At 44.8% G+C, this 21,818-nt stretch overlaps 1 protein-coding gene across 5 annotated transcripts in view; it reads left to right on the top strand.

Annotated features, from left to right (window-relative positions):
- Positions 1-20,597, top strand: part of AJAP1 (adherens junctions associated protein 1) — a 134,515-nt gene extending 113,918 nt beyond the window's left edge. For 2 of the 5 annotated variants that reach the window (XM_082233431.1, XM_082233432.1), the window contains exons 5-6: positions 15,934-16,044; positions 20,099-20,597. In XM_082233431.1, coding sequence (XP_082089557.1) covers positions 15,934-16,044; positions 20,099-20,120 — 133 coding nt within the window. In that variant the 3' untranslated portion in view covers positions 20,121-20,597. Of the gene's footprint in view, positions 1-4,147; positions 4,280-15,933; positions 16,045-20,098 lie in introns of those variants that run through there. The other 3 variants (XM_082233433.1, XM_082233434.1, XM_082233435.1) reach the window with 3 other exon arrangements.
- Positions 20,598-21,818: the final 1,221 nt, after the last annotated feature.

The raw sequence follows: 21,818 nt of genomic DNA on the forward strand, positions 1-21,818 counted from the left end.
TAGGTTAGGCTGAGAGGCAGGGACTGGCCCAGGTCACCCAGGGAGCATCATGGCTGAGTGTGGGGATTCGAACCCTGGTTTCAGATTCTTAGCTTGACACTGTAACCACTACACCTTAGTGACTGTCTACTTATCATTAGTTCAGGTTCTGCCTGCCATTAGCTCTGGTTCCTCCAAGTGTTGGCCTCCTCGCCTTCCACTCTCCCAGTCCCAGCGGTTTCTAGTCTCCACTGACTAAAACTCCCAACATTTCCAGCCAGCATGGCTAATGGTCAATGGGGGGATGATGGGAGGTGGTTTCCAGCAACTTCTGGAGGGCACCACACTGGCTAATCCTGTATGTACACCCTGAACAGCAGTTTTATCCTATATGCCCTGAGCTAGATACATGTTGAAATTCTCAACACTAGAGCAAAGATTTCAATGTGTGTCTGTATTAGATGTGACAACAGCCCAGTGCCCCCCATTGTAAAACAGAGAGGCAACCAATCTGTGTGTCATAGTCTGCCAGGAAGTGTTGCCCTACGTTAGTCTGTCCCAGGACTGATCCAGAAAGCTGATCATAGATCTCTCTTCCCAACTTCATGTTCCATTCAATGTAACTCAGGGTGAATCCAAACAACTGACAACCCTTTGGTGACTAGTTTTCTGAGTGAGTGTCAAGCGATGGTAGTCACTATTCACTCCTTATCTATTAAACCACTTCTCTACATTCCCACCTCTATGATGGGATGAGAAGGGGAACAAAAAACCTGGAGAAACTGTAATAAGATAATTTTTCAGTTTGAGGTTTGAGGGGTGGGGGAATCACTTTGTGGTGTGTTCCTCCAACTTGACATCAAAATTTATTGTCTGAAATAGTCCTGTTTGCAGGACATTCTGCAATTATCTTTTTCTCAGTTTGAAAAGGATCTCTGGGACAACCGAACACAACCACAAATACACCCACACACCCACAACCCCTCCTCTGTCTCCCACGCACAATATTTGGTCTACTGGTTCTAATTAATGTGAAGTGAAGATTTGCAAGCACTGTGGTTAATGTGAGATTGTGGGGTGGGGATTCTTTTGTCCAGCTTGAGAACACTGAAGATGGGAGGGCAAGATAGACACCGAGCGTATTATTCAACACTAATCCTGCTCAGAGTAGACTCACTGAAGTTAATGGACATGGCTAATTTAGGTTCACTGAATCTGTGTAGGACTTGGTTGAATAAGTGTGAAATGTTAAGCATTTTCTCAGAAGCCTGTAATCTGTTGAGTGCATCTGATTGAATGACTAGCAAAGCGGCCATGATGAAATATACTCTCAGTTGCTTAGGGGCCAATTGCATGCAACTCTGAGGGTTTTGTCAATGTTTGTGTGTGTGTGTGTGTGTGTGTGTTTGACACTGGAATCATGACTATCCATTGTGAATTCCCTCCCTCCCTCCCACAGAAGACGTGGATGATTGCTAGGAGAGGCATAAACTTAGCTTTCCCCATCTTGGCCTTAACAGAAGTGGGTGGACTCCAGCTCCCACCAGTCCCAGCTAGCACAGCCAATGGTCTGGGATGATGGGAATTGTAGTCCAAACATTTGGAGGGTCCTAGACTGGGGAAGGCAGTCCCATGCCATTGTTGTTGATGCTACTACCAAAAGCAAGTTTGGGGGGCAGGAATGGAACTCCTGTTCAATTCTTATATCAACATGTATGAGCACTTTCTAAGAATTGTAAATATCTAGACCACAAATGGCTAACCTGTACACACACACACCCAGATGTTGGTGGGCTATAATCCCCACAGTCTCTGAACATTGGCCGTGTTCTTGGGGCTGAAGGGGACCTACATCCTACAACATCTGGAGGACCACAGGTTCCCCACCCCGATATATAGATATAAAGCACCCTTCCAACCCAATTCCATCCAAATGTTGTTAGACTTAAGCTCAGGGGGTGATCAACATCTGGAGGACTCCAGGCAGATGAGTGTTGCCCTTGCTCCTCTGGAAGCTTCCCTTGGACAACTTAATTTTGTCAAGTTGTGTGTCCTATCCCACTCATCGAATTCTTGCTTGATGGAACTGAAACCCACCCAGACTCTATATGTTCTCTATATATCTTTTTGATTCCCTTTGACCATCCCACTAAGGCCACAGCCAGAAAACATGATCCTGTGTTGTTGAGCCACTCCTTGATTTTTTTTTGCCCAATCTGCGTGTTACCTTTGTCATGCTGTTGCCATGCTTCCATGATCGACTCCCATTTCACATAGGAAAAGTTTCTCAATCATCTTACTTCCCAGGCAAAAAATGCCCACTGCATCCAGAATTTGATGTTATGGATGTGACCTGATTATTGGGAACTGATGGCTATGTCACAAAGACAATTTTAAGTCCTTCCTGCCTGTCCACAGATATTGTAGTATCCCACAAGTCCCAATGCAATTGGCATACATCCAACGATGCTACGATCATTTTATTTGGCTTAAGAATGAGAGGCAACTTGGCCCCCCAAAAATCTGTCTTTAGAAGAGTCTTGCTGATGATCTGTGCAAAGATTTCCAACCAAACATTTGCTGCATACTTGAAGCATGCTTGAACGCCATCTACTAAACCCAATTAAGATTCTGAGAAATCTCCACACCACTGCTTTGTCCATTTTGGTCCAAATTTAGAACTGAACTTAAATAGGAAAAGGGGACACCACTCAGATTCTGCAAGGTCCTCAGGAATTGGGGGGGGGGGTTAGTTGCAATCTATGGGGGGGGTACTCTTGTGGAAATCTGTATGGGTGTTGCGGACACTAGCTGAAGTGCCAAGATGTGGGCTTCCTGGTGGGCAGAAGATTGGCAAGGATTTTTCAACCATTTCATTGTGTGCCTGTCTCTGTGATGCTGGAATATGAGCCCCAGCCAACCAATGCGTGGGGAGCCATAGTGTCGCAGTTTTGGAGAAGTGGGGATAAAGGGCATACCTATGTGTCTGTGTGTCTGTGTTTTCCTGTTGTACCTGTGAACTGTGGAGAACCGTTTCCTACAGGTGCCTTTCCATTATTATGCTCCGCTTTCTGTATTCTTCCCTGGCAGGTATGCATTGGCTGGAAAGGGTTCATTGCGGTTTATTTCTATCTTTAGAAAAGCGGCGGGGGGGGGGGAGAGAATATGATTTTTGTCTAAAGGTGGTGCTTTGTTGGGAATTATTGGTCTCTGCTCAATTCTTTCAGATTTGGCAAAATTGCCAGTCTTGCAATTTTTTTACAGAGGAAATCAGAGGGTACAACTTTTCAGTTTTTTGCATGGCCAAAAGCAGGCATCTTAAATAGCCTATGACTGTGTCTGCAAAGCTCATTGGAAAAGCACAAAACCACAACATAAGATACAAATATGACTTCCCCCCCTGTATCTGAGACATCTCAGTGTAGGGATTGAGGCTTCAGTTGCTATTAATAGCCCTATATAGTTATTAATATGGCTATTACAGCCTCTGTATCCTTCAACAGAGGGAACACGGGTGGCGCTATGGTCTAAACCACAGAGCCTAGGCCTTGCTGATCAGAAGGTCGGCGGTTCAAAGCCCCGCGACGGGGTGAGCTCCCGTTGCTCGGTCCCTGCTCCTGCCAACCTAGCAGTTCAAAAGCACGTCAAAGTGCAAGTAGATAAATAGCTACTGCTCCGGTGGGAAGGTAAATGGTGTTTCCGTGCGCTGCTCTGGTTCGCCAGAAGTGGCTTAGTCATGCTGGCCACATGACCCGGAAGCTGTCTGCAGACAAACGCCAGCTCCCTCGGCCAATAAAGCGAGATGAGCGCCGCAACCCCAGAGTCGTCCGTAACTGGACCTAATGGTCAGGGGTCCCTTTACCTTTTATCCTTCGACATGGGTGATATAGCATCCACTCAGGTCCCATGTTGGGATACTAATACTGACTGGGCATTTTGTTTGTTTTAATCTGGGATGGGGTTCCCCCCACACCTTCAAAAAAACCTCCACTTTCCTCTTGGAACACCCGCAGAAGCCAATACAACCATCCAAAGCATCGTTTTGAAATTATTGTCCCCACTCAAAATATGAAAAGAAAAGGCTGATTATGGGCTGCAGATGTAGCTAGACTTACTTGCTGTGTGTTACACATTGCCACGTGCCAGTCGATTTTTCTGCTTGCTGCAGACCCTCCTCCTCCGATCGGCATCTAATCCCTGTGGCCTTTGTGTCTGAGAAATGGTTTGAAATCTCCTGTTGACCAGCCGAAGTCTGTTTTATTTCCTGGGGGCAGGGCAGACGCCATGTGTCCATTTCCTGGTACGTACCTTCTCTTCCGCCATTTTTATTCCCAAATCACCAATCTGTCCGCCCAGTGAAATCCCTCCCACACTTTCCAATCGCACCCCTGCTGTGATCGAAGGGAGCTCCCCGATGCTTTTAATTAAAATGCCTTGCTGGTTTACGCAGAAAAAGAAAAAGAGGGAAAGCGAGCACGACTTTTGCTCTGCAAACGCCAAACATTTGCTGGTACATTAATCTATCGAACCTTTGTTTTTAATCTGTTTTAGATTATCGCAGTTACGCAAGGCGCTTATCACAGCAGGGCTGAAATTGCTTGCATGCAGAGGTGGCATTGGAACAACTAACATTAAGCATGTTTCAGATGAATTTAAATTATTGTAATGAGTTGCTTTCATTTCCTTACCTGATGTTATTGCTTCAGATTGTTTTGTAATAATTGATTACAAGTCAGGATTCCTAAACATTTAGTTATAAAAAATGTTTGGTGAAGAAACACGGAGAGGGTCTGGTGTTTTGCCACTTCTGTAATAGAACACACACAAGCCTTTTTATTTGAAGCTTAGGATGGGTAACAATATTGTACAGGCATCTCAAAAGCACATGGTCTAAATTCAAACAGGGATGGTGGGAGGATGTTGAGGAACTCCTACTTCTGTTGGATAACCAGCGTAGTCCATGTTCAGGGGTGATGAGGGCTGTAGTACAGCGAAATCTGGAGGACTACAGGTCCTCAGTCCTTGAATTAGATGGATGGAGAGGAAGAGGGGGGTGAGTCAGAGAAGGAAAAAAAGGCATTGGTTTTTGTTTTGTTTTGTTTTGCAAAATCACCTTCCAAAATTTGCCCTTCCTTCCACAAATTATTCAGCTTCTTTTAGAGATTAATTAATTTGTATACCCCCTTCATCCGTAGATCTCAGGGTGGTTCACAGCATCATCCAATAGGACATTTGGAGCAAAACTGGAGTTTAGGGGGTACAAAGTTTACCCCACCCACAAAACCAACCAACCAATCAACCATTAAACTTTATCTTCAGACTCATTTCTTCATCCATAATGATAGTTGTTCAGGTGCTCGGTCTCATGGTGAACCAGAGACAGAAAACTGAGGCAAGGCTTCTTAGGCAAGGTGAGAAAACTATTCTGTTTTTGTGTGCTGTGATTTACAGCACAGCAAAGTAGGGGAAGGCGCATATGCAAGGGCTAAAGCCTCTGAAGCATTGAGAGAAGTGGGAGAACTTCTCTGGTCTTCCAGTGGTTCCATTACCGAGGGATACACCCTTCTCACCCACCCACAGTGCTTTTGCCGCCTCCCATTCCTTATGTGCCTTCAAGAGCATCATTTCAGAGGAAAGGAATTGCAGGCTGTGTACGAATGACATTTTATTCTAGAATCCATGGAAACCGAGTCCTTTCCCGCTCCCAAACACAATCTCAACCTACTGTGTATTTTTATTTTTTGCTCATGAAAAGCACTTCTGGAGAAACTAGTTTCATTCTAAAAATAAAAGCTCATTGCAATTTATTCTGCCTCACTCCACAGTATATCCGTTTGAAGACAAATGGAACTGGATGTAAGGGATCCTAGCGAGGTGGGTTGCAGGCCCGTGCAGGGATGGGGGGGGGCAGTTGGGTACACTTGCCCCAGGCCTCGGAGGGCTAAACCAGATGGAGGCCCTCACCAGGGACTGGCTGCTTTTTTGTTTGAGTTTATAACTTTATTCTAACAATACTTCCACCCTGGACCTCAGACAAGCGCTGCATGGACTTGGTGGGGGTGTATCCACACATACCCAGTGACATTTTGGGTGGGCATATAGGATGGCTGTCCACCCAACTCAATCAATAAATCAGGTCTATGCAGAGGGACATGGATGTTGGATGAGTCGGGTTCAGACAGCCATGAATTTCCAAGGGTTGGAATGAATGGTCCATGACTGTCAGGGAGCAGGGCATCAGGAAGGCAGGAGGCCAGGCAGGGAAACCCCACAAAAAAAATCTAGGCTCTACCTCTGCATCACCAGCTGCATCTTCCAGGAGAAGGTAAACCCAACTTAGGTGGGTCTTCTCACAGCAAGGCTGTGAGTGTTCTCTGCAGGCATCCTACCCAGGAAGCTGTGTGGTTGCTGTGCTGTGTGCCCTCACCCTTCTGATAACCACCTTCACATATCTGAAGGACTTTCACATGGAAGGTGGGATAAGCTTGTTTTTGGCTGCTCCGGAGGGAAGGACCCCAACCAATGGATTCAAATGGCAAGAAATGAGATCCTAGCTAAACATTGGGAATAATTTGCTGGCGGTCAGAGCTGTTTGAGGGTGGAACAGACTCCCTTGGAAGGTGGTGGTCTGTCCTTCGACCAAGGTTTTTAAGGAGAGTTTGGATGGTCAGCTCTCAGGGATTCTTCAGCTGAGATTCCTGCATTATAGGGGGTTGGACTGGATGGCACTTGGGGTCCCTTCCAAGTATACGATTCTACGATTCTATGATCATCGCTTGGGTTCATACAAAACAGCCCTTGAATGCAGCATAAGGTTTGAAGACCTGCCTGGGGAACGGCAGTAATGGGGTCATAGCAGACACACAGGGTGTGGCCACCATAGGGTTGCATGAGTATGAGTGAATGTGTGTGTGTGTGTGGTGATGCAAAGGTTGTGCTGGGGGTGCATAGCTGTCAACCTTCCCCCTTTTTTGCGGGGGAATTCCCTTATTCCAGCGCCGTTTCCCACTGCTTCCCGCTGCTATCCCAGATTGTTAGATATCCCATAGACTGTCCCCGGGACAGGTGAGACTGCTGATCCCTTATTTTCAAATCTGAAAGTTGACAGCTATATGGGGGTGGTGTCTTCACCACTGTGGGTTCTCTTTCAGTAGTGGGCACCATGGTAGTACAGATCCATTCATGCGATCTCCATTTCTCCCTTTTGCTTCTGCTTAGGGCACAATCCTCCTCCAAAGGTATATTCTGCGACAGATGTGCTGATGTTCTGGCTTGGTCAAGGTGGAGCGGCAAGGCTTGGAAGCTTAGTTTAGAGTAAAGGAGAGTAAGAGGGGACATGATCGGAATCTGTAAAACGATGCAGGGTATGGATAAAGTGGGTAGCAACACTACAACTTGTGGACATCCCAGGAAGCTGAGCGTCAGAAGATTGAGGACAGATTCGTGCTCCTTCATGCAGCACATAGTTAAAATATGGAACTCACTCCTGCAGGAAGAAGCAACAGCCGCCAGCCTAGATGGTTTTTAAAAGAGTGTTAGACAAATTCATGGAGGAGATGGCTATGAGTGGCTGCCAGCCAGGATGGCTCTGCTCTGCCTCTGAATACGTGTCATAAGCAATAATGCTTCTGAATACAGTGGTACCTTGGTTTAAGAACAGCTTAGTTTATGAATAACTTGGATTAAGAACGCTGCAATCCCGGAAGTAGGTGCTTTCGTTTGTGAACTTTGGCTTGGAAGCAGAACATGTTCCACTTCCTGTTGAGTGTGTTCCATTTGTAAAACGAGTCCCCCACTGCTGTGGGAAAGCACGCCTTGGTTTAAGAACACTTTGGTTTAAGAATGGACTTCTGGAACGGATTAAGTTCGTAAACCAAGGTGCCACTGTACCAGTTGGTGGAAATCACAGGAGGAGAGAGGACTCTTGTGCTCAGGTCCTGCTTTCAGGTTTCCTATTTGGGCATCTGGTGGGCCATTGTGAGAACAAGATGCTGAAACTAGATGGACCATTGGCCTGATCCAGCAGGGCTTTTCTTGTGTTCTTGTTTTTTTCCTTTGTTCTTATGATTCCGAATTCCCACTGAGGTCTGATGATACTAGAAATGTTACAGCCATTCCCCCCTCCCTCTCCTTTAGTATCTGCGGTGTCTTTCATGTTGTTCCTTTGAAGGTGGCCTTGTAGACTGCAGCGGGAGGGGAAAAGCTATTAGACATAACCCGCCATTTCACTGTAGGGTAGCCAGGCCAGTTTTGAGTCAAACAGTCGAGCAAATTAATTGGTCAGTCTCGAATCTGCCCCCCTCCCCGTACCATCATAATGAATCACGGATCTCCCTAAATGAAATTTTCCAGCCTTCGCTAACTGTGACTTGCTCGGAATTGCCCATTTAACATCATGCCCAGCCACTGAGCATTACAAAAAGGTAATTAGATTAGAACAGAAAAGAGAATAAAAAGTTAACAGCCTCCGCTGAAGCTGCTCCACACAGCTATTTCAGGGGCTGCTGAGATGAAATATGAGATTGTCAGAGGCTCAGGATGAGGATGGGGCCTAGAAAGCTACCTTGTACCAAGTCAGACCATCAATACATCTATCTCAGTACACCTGTTAGGGGGAGGGCCATGTTTGGCATGCCGAAGGCATCTTCAGCTACGGTGTCTGCAGAAATCGTTTCCAGAGATTTTCTTTTTTCCCCCAGTGGGAGGCAATATTTTTGGGTGGAGGGCCAAAGTAAAACACTGAAATGGTTGAGCTGGCCAGTGTCTCACACAAAATGCTTTCTGTACATTTGGGCTCATATCGCCGGTTCTAAAAATGCTAGAAATCTCTTTTTTTTAAGAAAAGAAAAGAAAGAAAGCTGGAAATCTACGGAGTATGGTTCAACCTGGGGGCATCAAGGAAGGCCTTTGAAGGCATTGTGGTGCCTGTCAGGTACACCAGGTTGGGAACACGTGAAGATGGACCAATGAGCCAGCTTGGTGTAAGGCTCCAAGACAGAGCAGGGGAAGGGGGGTGGGGGTGGGAGAGACCTTACTTTTGCTGAACTAGCTGCCATTTGCCTACTATCAGCAGGGGCAGCACAATATGTTTTGTTGCTGAGCTGTCCCACCTGAACAGGAAGGTGCAGAAATCCCAAAGGCCCCTTTCCTTGTACTAAAAACCATTAAATAACTGAACATTGTTCTGCTTCTTACGTGGCATTAAAAACAAACAAACAGGTGTGTAGCAGGCATCTGGCTCAGAAGTCCCTTCTGTACCCTGAGAACCACCTCCACAAATTCTGCAAATTATTATAGATTATTATAACCAGCCCATCAACACTGTATCTTGAAGAACAGTTCAGCCAATCAAATCCTCCTGGAACTTTGAACCCTGTGGGAACCCTGTAGTCCATCTGTTGTTAATTATTAACATTCTCTCCAATATCCTTCCTGAGAAGAAACCCTTGCTTAAATCGGCAAGATCTTACAGCAAAAAACCAAATACAGTTCTGGACCTATAAAATCTTATTCCGTGTAGTTCTAGGGGAAAACAAGAAAAGAAAAGAACCCCAGAGTATTGCTTACATCCTTCAAAAGTCGATGGACATGCTCTGTGAAGTCTGCAACATTTCTATACAAGGGAAATTAGCTCTTGAATAATATTTATAATATATTGATATGGAAGTGCGTACTGTATTATTCCAGCCCCTGGGACAGAGTGGGTGAGATTGTAAGTGAGGGTAGTGTAAATGGCAAGTGAGGGCAGTGTTTTGCAAAATTGCCAAGAAATTATAAAATGGGAAAGTGGTCGCTTTTCAATGCCACGAAAAAGCCCTCCTCTAAACAGTCACTTCAACCAAGCACTAACTCTATTCTTATTAAAACTTTACGCCTGAACCCTGAATTAGAGCCATGTAGAAAGGGCCTCTTGGAATTCTCTGGAGAAATTGGAAAGACTCCTTAAATTTATTCAGGTTCTCTGGGTGGAGCTCACCAGTAGAAATAATAGTTGCATTACCTATTTCCTTTTGCATAAGTTTCTTCTTCTTCTTCTTCTTCTTCTTCTTCTTCTTCTTCTTCTTCTTCTTCTTCTTCTGACATTTTGCATTCTCACCGATGCACCAGACCAAGCATAATTCCAAGAAAACCTATTGAGGTTTCAGTGTGAGCTGAAAGGCAACCATTAGCTTTTCATTAGAAATGCTAACAACCCTGCCCAAAAATGCAACCATTTGAACTATCAGCATGAAGCAGGAAGCACATCAAAGGAAAGGAAAGATGTTCCCAGCCTTTGATTCCCCCCTCCCAATTCTCTTTCCCCAGCTGATGACAACACCATTCCTGCTCTGAAATAAGTCCCAGAGCAACTCTCCTCCCCCACTTTACCACCCGTTTTCTCTGCCTTGGGTGTTTTAATTTTTAACCAGAAAGATGGGCTGTAAGTGCCCCCAAGAAATAAGAGACAGGCAAAGAAGCATGCAACAAGACCTCATTTCACTTTCTAAGGAAACACAGAGAGATGCTTATGGGAGGAGGTGCTCCCTGAGAACCGTAATTTGGATGAGAAGAGGTGATAAAAAAAAATCCTCAAGAAGCATAAAAGAGCCCACATAAGTCCTTTGGGCCTCCAGTTGTGAATATCTGCTTGGCTGCTATCCCAGGGACTCTTGCTCCTCTTCCTTTGACTAAGAAGGCACCAAATTGAGGTCACAGAAGATTCCACATCAAGGAGTGACCTAGTTTGCAAATTGAGGCCATGGAGAAAAGCTGTTAAGAGCGTAATAAATATACAGGTTGCTACTGACACGTCTCTGTCTCTGTAGCTTCACTCTGCAGCGCTTATTAGTGTCTGCACAGTGCTGAGAAACCAGATCTGGTGGTTCAGCTAAGATCAAATTGTTACACGTGTGTGTGTGTGTGTGTGTGTGTCTCTCTCTGTGTGTGTGTGTGTGTGTGTGCAGTACAGCTTGTGGTATAGGGGATGTTCCAAGGGGGTTCCGATTTGGCATTGCACAGTGATATAAGCCGCAGCATCAGGCTGGGTTACTGTTACTGTGCAAGCTGGAGGTACCTGGTGTCCTGGCCTGATTCTGCCTGATGCCAACGAAAGCTTTTTTTAGTATTAGTGTTACGTGCTAAGAAGTCCACGTAAAGTAGTTCATCTCATCTTGGGGGGCAGTCAGAGAACTGTGTTGCTCTGGTGGTGGGGCTGGAGATTAAGTATCAGAAAGAAGGCCGTTAATTAAGATTTCAGATCACCGCATGATTTGGGGAACTGGAAACTCAACATGAGATAGGAGAGGACTCCATATTGGAGCAGTGGTCGCTTGTTTTCCACTGTCCCAAAGGATGGGACCTGAACCAATGGATTCAAATGATAAGAAAGGAGATTCCAGATAAACATTTGTTGTTGTTGTTTAGTTGTTTAGTCAGGTCCGACTCTTCGTGACCCCATGGACCAGAGCACGCCAGGCACTCCTGTCCTCCACTGCCTCCCGCAGTTTGGTCAGACTCATGTTTGTAGCTTCGAGAACACTGTCCAACCATCTCGTCCTCTGTTGTCCCCTTCTCCTTGTGCCCTCAATCTTTCCCGGCTTCAGGGTCTTTTCCAGGGAGTCTTCTCTTCTAATGAGGTAGCCAAAGTATTGGAGCCTCAGCTTCAGGATCTGTCCTTTCAGTGAGCACTCAGGGCCTATTTCCTGATAGGTTTGATCTTCTTGCAGTCCATGGGAATCTCAAGAGTCTCCTCCAGCATTAAACTGGAAGAACTTTTGAGGTAAGAGCTGTTCGACAGTAGAACAGATTCCCTCAGAAGTTGATTTACTCTCCTTCATTGGAGGCTTTTCAACAGAATATGGATGGCCACCAGTCAGAAATTCTTTAGTTGTGATTCCTGCATTTCAGGGGATTAGACTGGAGGATCCTTGGGAATCCCTTCCAACACTACAGTTCTATGGTTCTATAATTCCTTCAGACACCCCCCTCCCCAACTTGGAGCTTTTCAGTTGTTTTCAATGTTGGGGAGCATTTTTTCCCTCAACTTGCTGGTAGCAGTGTCTATCCCAGTGGTTTGTGGTTCCCATTTGTACTTAGAATTTTCATCTTGATGATGTAGCTTTATTCTGAAGGGGATGGAGATAGGATGGAACCCATCAGATCCTGAGAGATGAACTGGCATGGAGGTGAGCCTGGAGACAATCTGTGGGACCTTTCACCCATCCAACTCTTCTCCATGATTTCAAGCTACAAGTCCACTATAGTGCCTTTTTTGGTCATAAATGAAATATGCTTCAATCAGCTAGCCTTTGCTTCCCCACCCCCCACAAGGTTCCAGACTACAACTCCTGTCAACCAAGGGGTTGTAGCACAGAAGATCTGGAGGCCACCAGACTGGCAAAGGCTGAGATGGAGAAATGCACAATTTTGCTTCATCCGCTTCTCTCTGAATCATTTTAGCTCCAGTGTCTGGCTTCCTGTTGTATGTTTACTTTATGGTTGGTAACCTGGCAAGGTCATCGATCCCTGGTTTATTTATTTAATTGTTGCATTTCTACCCCTCCCCCCAGGAGCTCAATATGACAGATACATGGTCCTCCCCCTCCTCATTCATTTCCCACAAATGAGGTGGGTTAGGCTGAGAGGTTTGGAACCTTGATCTCCCAGGTCCAACACCCTAACCACTACACCCCATTGGCTCTCAATAAAGGGCACGAAGCAGGTTGTGAGAAAAGGACCTCCAACAGAACCATAAACAGAGCTCTTTCTAAACCTCCCCCTCAAAAAGAGATATGAATGGCAGTGTTGAGAGAGGGGTGTGCCCCTTTTGAGTCTAGCCTGCTAGCCATTGCACAAACAGCAATTAACTTTAAATGTAATTAAAGTTTAGCTGCAATACATGGTACTTATCTCTTGCATGTCGGCTAATCCTCAATAGATGTAACTCTAATGATGATTTACGGTTTTGCTAACGCGTCCCTTAATCTAAATTAAATGTGTAGTGATACTAAAGACCTCTCCTCTCTCTCACCCGCACCCAGATTGCACACTTGTGGGCTAAGTGGTCGGGAGGAGGAGAGGTGAACACCTCAGAACAGGATCGGGGCCATGTGCTGCTGCTTCCCTTCCTCTGGCGAGGAGGTCGCATTAATGAGGGCTGGTTCATGCTTTGGACATTTTGAATCAAAGGATGCTTACTGGCACATTACAAGAGGCCACTGCAGACAGGGATGCCCAGGACATTTTGCTGCTGGAAGCAAAAGAGAAAACGCTGCCCTTGTTTCTGCAACCACCACTATGTGCTCTCTGCTGCCATGCATCCCCTGCCACCTGGTGCTGCGTGGATGTTCAGCGGAGGAAGTGGCAGTGGCTGTCAAGCACAGGAGGCAGTGAGTGGTGCTCTCCTTGGAGGCTGGATCTCCTGTCCCTCCCAGCTGATTGCCCTGGGGCCACTGCCTCAACTGGCCTCATGGGTGGGCCAGCCCTGACTGCAAATACATCACTACAAGCTGAGTTTTCACAGCAGCTCCATCACTGTAGTTTTCACTGAGTCAAGTCATAACATAATGTCAATAAGTTGCATCAATAAGAACATAAGCAGTTAGCCTTGTTGGATCAGGCCAAAGGTCCATTCTGTTGGAAGATTCAGGACACGTCAAATAAAGTCCTCAAAGGAAAACAGGGCCCAACCTGGTGATAACAGAGTAATGGTGGAATGGATGACCTTGAAAGGTGGTGGAATCTCCTTCACTGGAGGTTTTTAAGCAGAGGTTGGATGGGCATGTGTCAGACATTCTTTAGCCGTGGTTCCTGTATTGCAGAGGGTTGGACTAGTTCCTTGAGACAGCTTACGATTCTGCAGTCCTATGCTTCTATGCTTCTTCATGCAGCACATAGTTAAACCATGGCACTTGCTCCCACGGGAGGCAGTGATGGCTTTAAAAGAGGATTTGACAAATCCATGCAAGGTAAGGCTATTTGTGGCTACTAGCAAAGATGGCTATGCATTTTTTTCCATGTTCTGAGGAAGTCATGCATCTGAATGTGAGTTGCAGAAAACCACTGTAAGGGAGAAGGCTACAATTCAAAGTGTTGGTGCTGACCTTTAAAGCCCTAAACGACCTTGGCCCAGTATACCTGAAGGAGCATCTTCTCTCCCATCGTTCACTGAGGTCCAGAGCCGAGGGCCTTCTGGTGGTTCCCTCATGGTGAGAAGTGAAGTTACAGGGAATCAGGCAGAGGGCCTTCTCGGTGGTGGCACCCGCCCTGTGGAACGCCCTCCCATCAGATGTCAAGGAAATAAACAACTATCTGACTTTTAGAAGACATCTGAAGGCAGTCCTGTTTAGGGAAGTTTTTAATATTTGATGTTTTGTTTTGTTTTTAATCTGTTGGGTGCCACCCCAAGTGGCTAGTGAAACCCAGCTGGATGGGCAGGGTAATAATAATAATAATAATAATAATAATAATAATAATAATAATAATAATTCTCAGATCCTGTTTTCAGATTTCCCATTGGTGCATCTGACTGGCCATTAGCCTGATCCAGCAGGCTCTTCTTACTTTATTATCTAGTTCAGCCTCCTGTTCTCACAGCAATGGACCTGATGCCTCAATGTGGAAATCCCATCTTTCTTAATTCTGCATCACTGCAAGGTGGCAGCATTTGTTATTCCCCCCCTGCCCCCGCTTCCCTATTTATAAAATGTTCACAGTGCTTCCCCTTCTCTCTCTCCTTTTCCCATCAAAACCACAGTGCAAATGAGCAGGGATGTCATATTTTAAATGTTGCCCTCCTTCCTTCTTTGAACCCCTTCAGTGAGTATAGCTTCTGTGTTTCCTATCCATCATAATGCTGCACACATTCCAATCCCCAAGTGGAAAGAGATTCCAGAAATGCCAGCCCTTTCCCCAGGGTTTGGTTTCCTTGGAATGAAAGTCAGAGGAGGCTGTGATTATATATATATATGGTTTTACTTACTCATGTATACAACCTGTATACATGTATACAACCTGAGCATCCCCAGATAATGTGGCATCCAGCCAGGTGAGATAGGAAAAGGCTCACTCATGTGTCTCTATGGCAACCTCTTTGGACATGTACGTGGCAGGACTTAACTAGCCGGCCAAGTTATTACCACAACAAAGGTACTGGTTGAGTTGGTTCAGCCGGTTTCTCCTACCAGATACTAAGCCTCACATGTGCAGGATCACATATTTGGAAGGGATCCGCAGGTGTTTTCCAGGCTGACACCTCAACTCTAACCAAAGTAATAATTAAACCAGAGGCACTAAGATGTTAAAGAGCTGTGGAAATGAAGCCTTTTGGGGAATGGTTGAGGGAGCTGAGTATGTTTAGGCTGGGGAAGAGAAGACTGAGAGGCAATGTGATGACCATTATCAAATATCTATAAGGCTGCCGCATGGAAGATGGAACAAGTTTGCTTTCTGCTGCTGCTGAGGATAGGTCCTGAACCAATGGATTCAAATTGCAAGAAAAGAGATTGCAACTAAACATTAGGAAGAACTTTTTGATGGTAAGAGCAGTTTGACAGTAGAATAGACTGCCTTGGATGGTGGTGAACTCTGCTTCATTGGAGGTTTCTAAACAGAAGATGGTAGGCCACCTGCCAAGGATTCCTGCATTGCAGGGCATTGGGCTAGATGACCCTTGAGGTCCCTTCCAATCCTACAATTCGATGATTCTATGATCTGTTTGGGAATCTGTCTTCCAATATGTTGCTAGACTCCATCTTGTTCTTGGGGCGCTCTAGATCTGTTTGAAGAATTTACCAGGGTATGGGGTTTGGAGCTTACCTTAGCTTTCCAAGGTGGCTGAAGGTGGTATGTGGGGGTTCCCCTCCATCCTGCAGTCACCATTTCTCCAGCACTCTGCAGCTTCCCCGACTGCCCACACTTCCTGATCTGAAAAAAAAAGCCCAGCCGGAGGAGTGACCTCATGATGTCTTCCCCTAGGCTGAGCATGGGAAACCAGGGAGGGTGCAAATTGCAGAGCGCTGATGAGATGGTTTGTGGAGCAAATGGAAGGACCTTCACAAAACACCCCTCGACCACCTCAAAAATAAGGTAAGTAACAAAAAACCCAGCACCTCATTCATGAGAATGTCATTGAAATGTTCCACCTGCTTTGATAATTATAGAATGCAGTTCTATTCATTAAAATCAGGCAGGCACCTTAAGCGTATTTTTCTCAGCACCTACTCAAAACATTTTTTAGGCAAGCCCACCCAGATACGTAGAATGTTGACATGTTCTTTCAATCTATTTTAGTTAATTTTAATTAGTATTTTGGAATGTTTTAAATTTAACAGTTTTTATTGATAATCTCATTGCTTTATTCTGTTTGCAAACAGCTTTGAGGTTTTGTTTTGTTTTTCATTGCAATCAAGTGCTGTATTTCTTTTCTCATTAATTGATGACCAATAGTCAAAAATGCAGGAGATGTTTCAATGCGGCACTAAAATTAGATAGCTTGTACAATATCACTTGTTGGTAGATTGAGATGAAAAGGAACTTTCCCAGGTGACCAGATAACAAGAAATGATATATTCCTTGATTGCCTAACCCCAACATCAGCCAACCCAGCCCCCTCGCCTTGCCTCGCCTTGCCTCTGATACCATCAGATATTCACACAAGCCCATCAAGTCTGAACTAGATATTAGGGCATAAAATCCAGTGGGTGGAGGTTCTAATCACAATGTTGGTTTCTTGATTTTGTCTAGGAAATTGACTAGGCAAGCTGGATTGTAACTCTGCAGGGTTGAATGCATGCATGCCCCAAGTGAACATTATTCCTCATGCACACTTGGATGTCTGGCTGTGTTGGAGGTGGGGTACTAGCATAGGGTTGGTGGGGAGGGAAAGTGTGGTCTCAAATCCTACGGCTTGTAGGAGAGCGATTGAGGAACATGTAGTCTCATCTGGTCTAGGGAAGCTCTTTTGTGTATCGGAAGAGAATTGGTTTTGGGATTGTCTTTGTATGTAGTTGTTATTCGGTTTTTGTTTTTTGATAGGCCATAACTAGTTAACTTAAGTGAGTGTGGGCTGGTGACATTGCTCCCTAATACCTGCCAGGAGTGTCTCCACCCCCATCATTCAACCTAGACACTGAGGTCCAGCGCCGAGGGCTTTCTTGTGGTTCCCTCACTGCGAGAAGCGAACTTACAGGGAACCAGGGAAAGGGCCTTCTCGGTAGTGGTGCTCACCCTGTGGAATGCCCTCCCATCAGATGTCAAAGAGAACAACAACTATCTGACGTTTAGAAGACATCTGGAGGCAGCCCTGTTTAGGGAAGTTTTTAATGACTGATGTTTTAATGTATTTTTAATCTTTTGTTGGAAGCCACCCAGAGTGGCTGGGGAAACCCAGCCAGTTGGGCGGGGTATAAATAATAAATTATTATTATTATTATTATATTATTATTATGCCAAGCTGTGCCCTGAGATCTGCTGGTAGTTGCCTGGGGTGGCAAGTGGAAACTCTAGAGGTTAATGTAGGAGAAATGGGGGGAGAGGTTGGTGAACATAGCGAGTAGGAGAACAGCTCCTAGTGTAATTAAAGTAAATGTTTAGACAAGTATAACATGTGATTTAAAGTATCTGTTAGGTTGCAAGGGGGAGAAAGAGCGTGCATGGAATATTGGAAGTGAATGGTGATTGAATGAGAGTTTGAAAGTGAGTTTGAATGCTGGTGGGAGACAGTTTAGGGAGTCAGTTGAGTTTAGGAGTGAGTGGTAGCTGGAGTGGGAGTTAGAGATGGAGATGGAGATGGAGAGAGAGTTTGGATGGCAACAGGGTTGTTTTCAATAGAATCGGGTTTGCATTTTTATTAGCCACATAAGACAAAGTAACAGAAAGGATCACTAAAAACTTAAATCATATGCTTCTGTCCAGTATGTGATCATAGAGACCTATATTTATTATTTCTGCCCTAATAGATCATTACCTTACACCACATGCCTCTTGAATGGCTACATTAGATGTGGGAAATATTCAGGTACAGTGGTACCTTGGGTTAAGAACTTAATTTGTTCTGGAGTTCCATTCTTAACCTGAAACTGTTCTTAACCTGAAGCACCACTTTAGCTAATGGGGCCTCCTGCTGCCGCCACGCCACCGCTGCACGATTTCTGTTCTCATCCTGAAGCAAAGTTCTTAACGCGATGTACTATTTCTGGGTTAGCGGAATCTGTAACCAAAAGTGTCTGTAACCCGAGGTACCACTGTATATAGCATCTGTGGGGGGAACAGGAACAAAGGGAATGTTATATGTACCCCACACAAACCCAGCTCTGGACAGTCACCTTACAAAGAGAGAAGGTGGTACGGGGCAGTTGGGTGTGTGTGTCTGTGGCTGAGGGTGGGTGGGGGCATGGCAGTCACCATGGCGACAGGTATTGTGGAGCGACTTCCCTGTGAAGAAAGGCTACAGCATTTTGAGGCTTCTTAATTCAGAGAAAAGGCGAGTAAGAGGTGACACAATGGAAGATTATAAAATTATGCAAGGCATGGAGAAAGTGGGGCATGGCGAAATTTTGCCCCTCTCACATAGCATTAGAACTCATGACATCCAAAGAAGTTGAATGTGGGAAGATGCAGGACTGAAAAAAGAAAGTCCTTCTTCGCACAGCACAGAGATAAACTGTGGCACTAACCTCCTGCTGGAGGCAATGATGGGCAGCAACTCAGATGGCTCTAAACGAGGATTAGATAAACTCCTGAAGAGGAGAAGGCTCTGAAAGGCAACTAGCCAGGGGTGCCGACTTGAATAAAATATTGGGGAAGGGGCAGGTAAGCCCCACTCCACATAATCGATCACAAGACGTAGCCCATCAACTTTGGGGAGGCCTGGCCCTCTCAAATATTTTATTTGTGGGGGAAAGGGAACTCGGCTCTCAGGAATTGGCTCTTGTGCTACTAGCTATGATGGCTATGTTCTGCCTCCACCGTACAGAACAGCAATGCTTCTGAATACAGTGGTACCTCAGGTTAAGTACTTAATTCGTTCCAGAGGTGCGTACTTAACCTGAAACTGTTCTTAACCTGAAGCACCACTTTAGCTAATGGGGCCTCCTGCTGCCGCCGCGCTGCCGGAGCACGATTTCTGTTCTCAACCTGAAGCAAAGTTCTTAACCTGAAGCACTATTTCTGGGTTAGCAGAGTCTGTAACCTGAAGCATATGTAACCTGAAGCATATGTAACCTGAGGTACCACTGTACCCATTTCTGGGAGCCACAGGAAGGGAGAGAGAAGTGCTCTCATCCTCAGCTCTTACCTGAGGGTTTCCCAGAAGAGGCATCTTGTTGGCCACTGTGAAAACATGAAGCTGGAGTAGATGGGATAGTGGCCTGATCCAGGAGGCGCTCATGTTTTCAATGAGGGACTTTAAATGAGTTCTTATGTTTTAAATGGGGGTCTTCTTGGTGGCAGTGCACCAATTGTGGAACTCCCTCCCACAGTGACAGTTTTTCATCGTCAGTCAAAGATGTGTTTGTTTGTCCAGGCTTTCGAGATCTGTGTGAAGAGTCCCAAACAGTTCAATATTTACATCTGCTGCTATAGGGTTTTTTGTGGGTTTTTTGCATGCTGTGAGTCTCCCTGGGCTCCTGTGGCAGGAAGGGGTGATACAGAACCAACACAACCGCAATCATAATTTGAAAAGTATTTTTTCAAGCTTCTGTACATATTGTTACCTACCTTAACCAGGCTAGAAAAATTATCATTTTCATTGGGTGTGATCTAATGTCAAGTCATGCTCAGATTTAAACCCCATGGAATCAATTAATTTATGTAGCTTTGGTTCCAACGGATCTGTTTTCAGCATGTCTTGGTTAGACTCTCTCTCTCGTGTTCTGTTTTTATTTAAAGAGGAAATAAAATTACATTTTACATTGGATGGTTGTATATTTGGTCTGCGGAGTGTCCTTATGCGCATGGCGACTGTTTTATTTGAGTTTTTGTTGATTTTCTCTAAATTTGGTCAATTTAATTAAAGGCGAAAATGAGCTGTAAGGAAGGTGATAGCCACTGAAAATTAATGCATGGCTAATACTAAAAAACAAAAACTGTAGATTATTGTGGGATGCTGCTAATTTTAATATTTTCTTTTTGTCCTTAACAGGATTCCATTGGTGAACCTGTAAAAAAAAAAAAAAAGGAATGGGTTACCTATACCTACCATTTGTGTTTACTGATGGAAGACTCAAAGAACAGCCAAATATATTTTTATATAATAAAAAAGGGATTTGCCCCTACGAGTGATTGAATTTTCGAGGAGTGCATTATTTTTCTGGGAGAAGATGGTCGTGGGTGGGGTCTGGGGTGGGGAGAGAATAAACTTGCAAACAAAGATGGAAGAAAGAAGATGGAAGCCAGCCAAACAGAGCCATGGCTTCAGTCTGGGACGTGTGTGGACTGTGACTCTATTTTTGAACCTGTGCCAATAATACCATAATGTGCCATGATTCGCCTGGGGGAAACGTCTTCAGAAGGTGACGCAGAGTGGAATACATGTCAAAAAGAAAAAATATATATAGTGAAAGCAAGGGTGGGGAATATCTCTTCTAATAAAGTCAGTATTTCTGGTTACTATACATATAATATATATATATATATATATATATATATATATATATATATATAAACACAAACACTTTTTGTACTGTAGCAAATTTTTGGAAAAAAAAATCTTAAATGTTCTGGGTTGTTGTTTTTTTCTAAAAAAAAAATTAATACCATCAAAGAAATGGGTGTTGTGGGTTATAAATATGATTCCGTTTGACACGCTTAGTATATATGAACTTAAATAAATGGATGTTTTCTACTTCAGAAATTTAGTTTTCACAAACATACATGCTGACACCTGCATTCCAAAGCCCATTTCTACAAGAGAACTAATTTAACAACAACAACAACAATCCCGGGGTTGGGAAAAGGCAATTGAGCGTTCTCTGAATAATCCATGTTGATTACAGCTCTTAGAATTTAGCAAAAGAAGCTCGGTGGATCCCGTGTGAACACAGAGAGTTTCAGTGTGCAGAAGGAACCAATTCAGGCTATGACATTTCTCCACGCCTATGGGTTTCAGGATGCAACGCTAAAAATTCTTAACAGGGAGTAAGTCACATTGATTTTACTGAGACGTACTTCTGAGTAGACATGGTTAAGGTTGTCAGACTGTGTTCCCTGGGGTTCCTTTAAATCTTATTGAGGATCCCTTGATGAGAAGGTCAGCAATGGTGGCGCCACATTCTTGAAAGACAGAAATCTTCCCCTGCAATGCACATCCACAAGAGAGCGTGGGGGCCATGTTCAGGAACAGCCCCCCAAGTTCACTCAAGGCAATGACAATGGCCAATAGATCTGATGTGTGAAGTTCTGGTGGTCATCTTTGCATTTGCTTCAGAACCTTCTGTCAACACACAAGAGATCCATGGCAGACGAGCCGGTGTGGGAAAAGATGCTTGAAAACTACATGACTATCTGTGCATTCAGAACTTCGTGGAGAAAGGCTAATGTATGCCAGGTGACCAAAAGCAAAGGAAAATAAGCCAATGTGTTGTATGGGGGAGGAGGGGCTTTGAAAGGTGTTTGGGAACATCAACTGGACCAGAACATGTTGGGTGCTTACCTCACCAGTTTGCTGGTTTTTGTTTCTGAGGACAATTCAAAGTCCTTGTGTTGACTTCCAAAGCCTCTAGTTGTTTTTGGTGGGCTGGGATAGGTGAAGGTCTTCTCCTTCCACTTGAACCTACCTATCAGCTAAAATAATCAAATAAGGATCTCCTTGTCCTACAGAGGTTAAGTAGCTCACTTACCTGAGAGAGGGTCTTCTTGCGTGG

The sequence above is a fragment of the Podarcis vaucheri genome (assembly GCF_965113315.1).
Source record: "Podarcis vaucheri genome assembly, chromosome: 7".
NCBI classification, from domain to species: Eukaryota; Metazoa; Chordata; class Lepidosauria; order Squamata; family Lacertidae; genus Podarcis; species Podarcis vaucheri.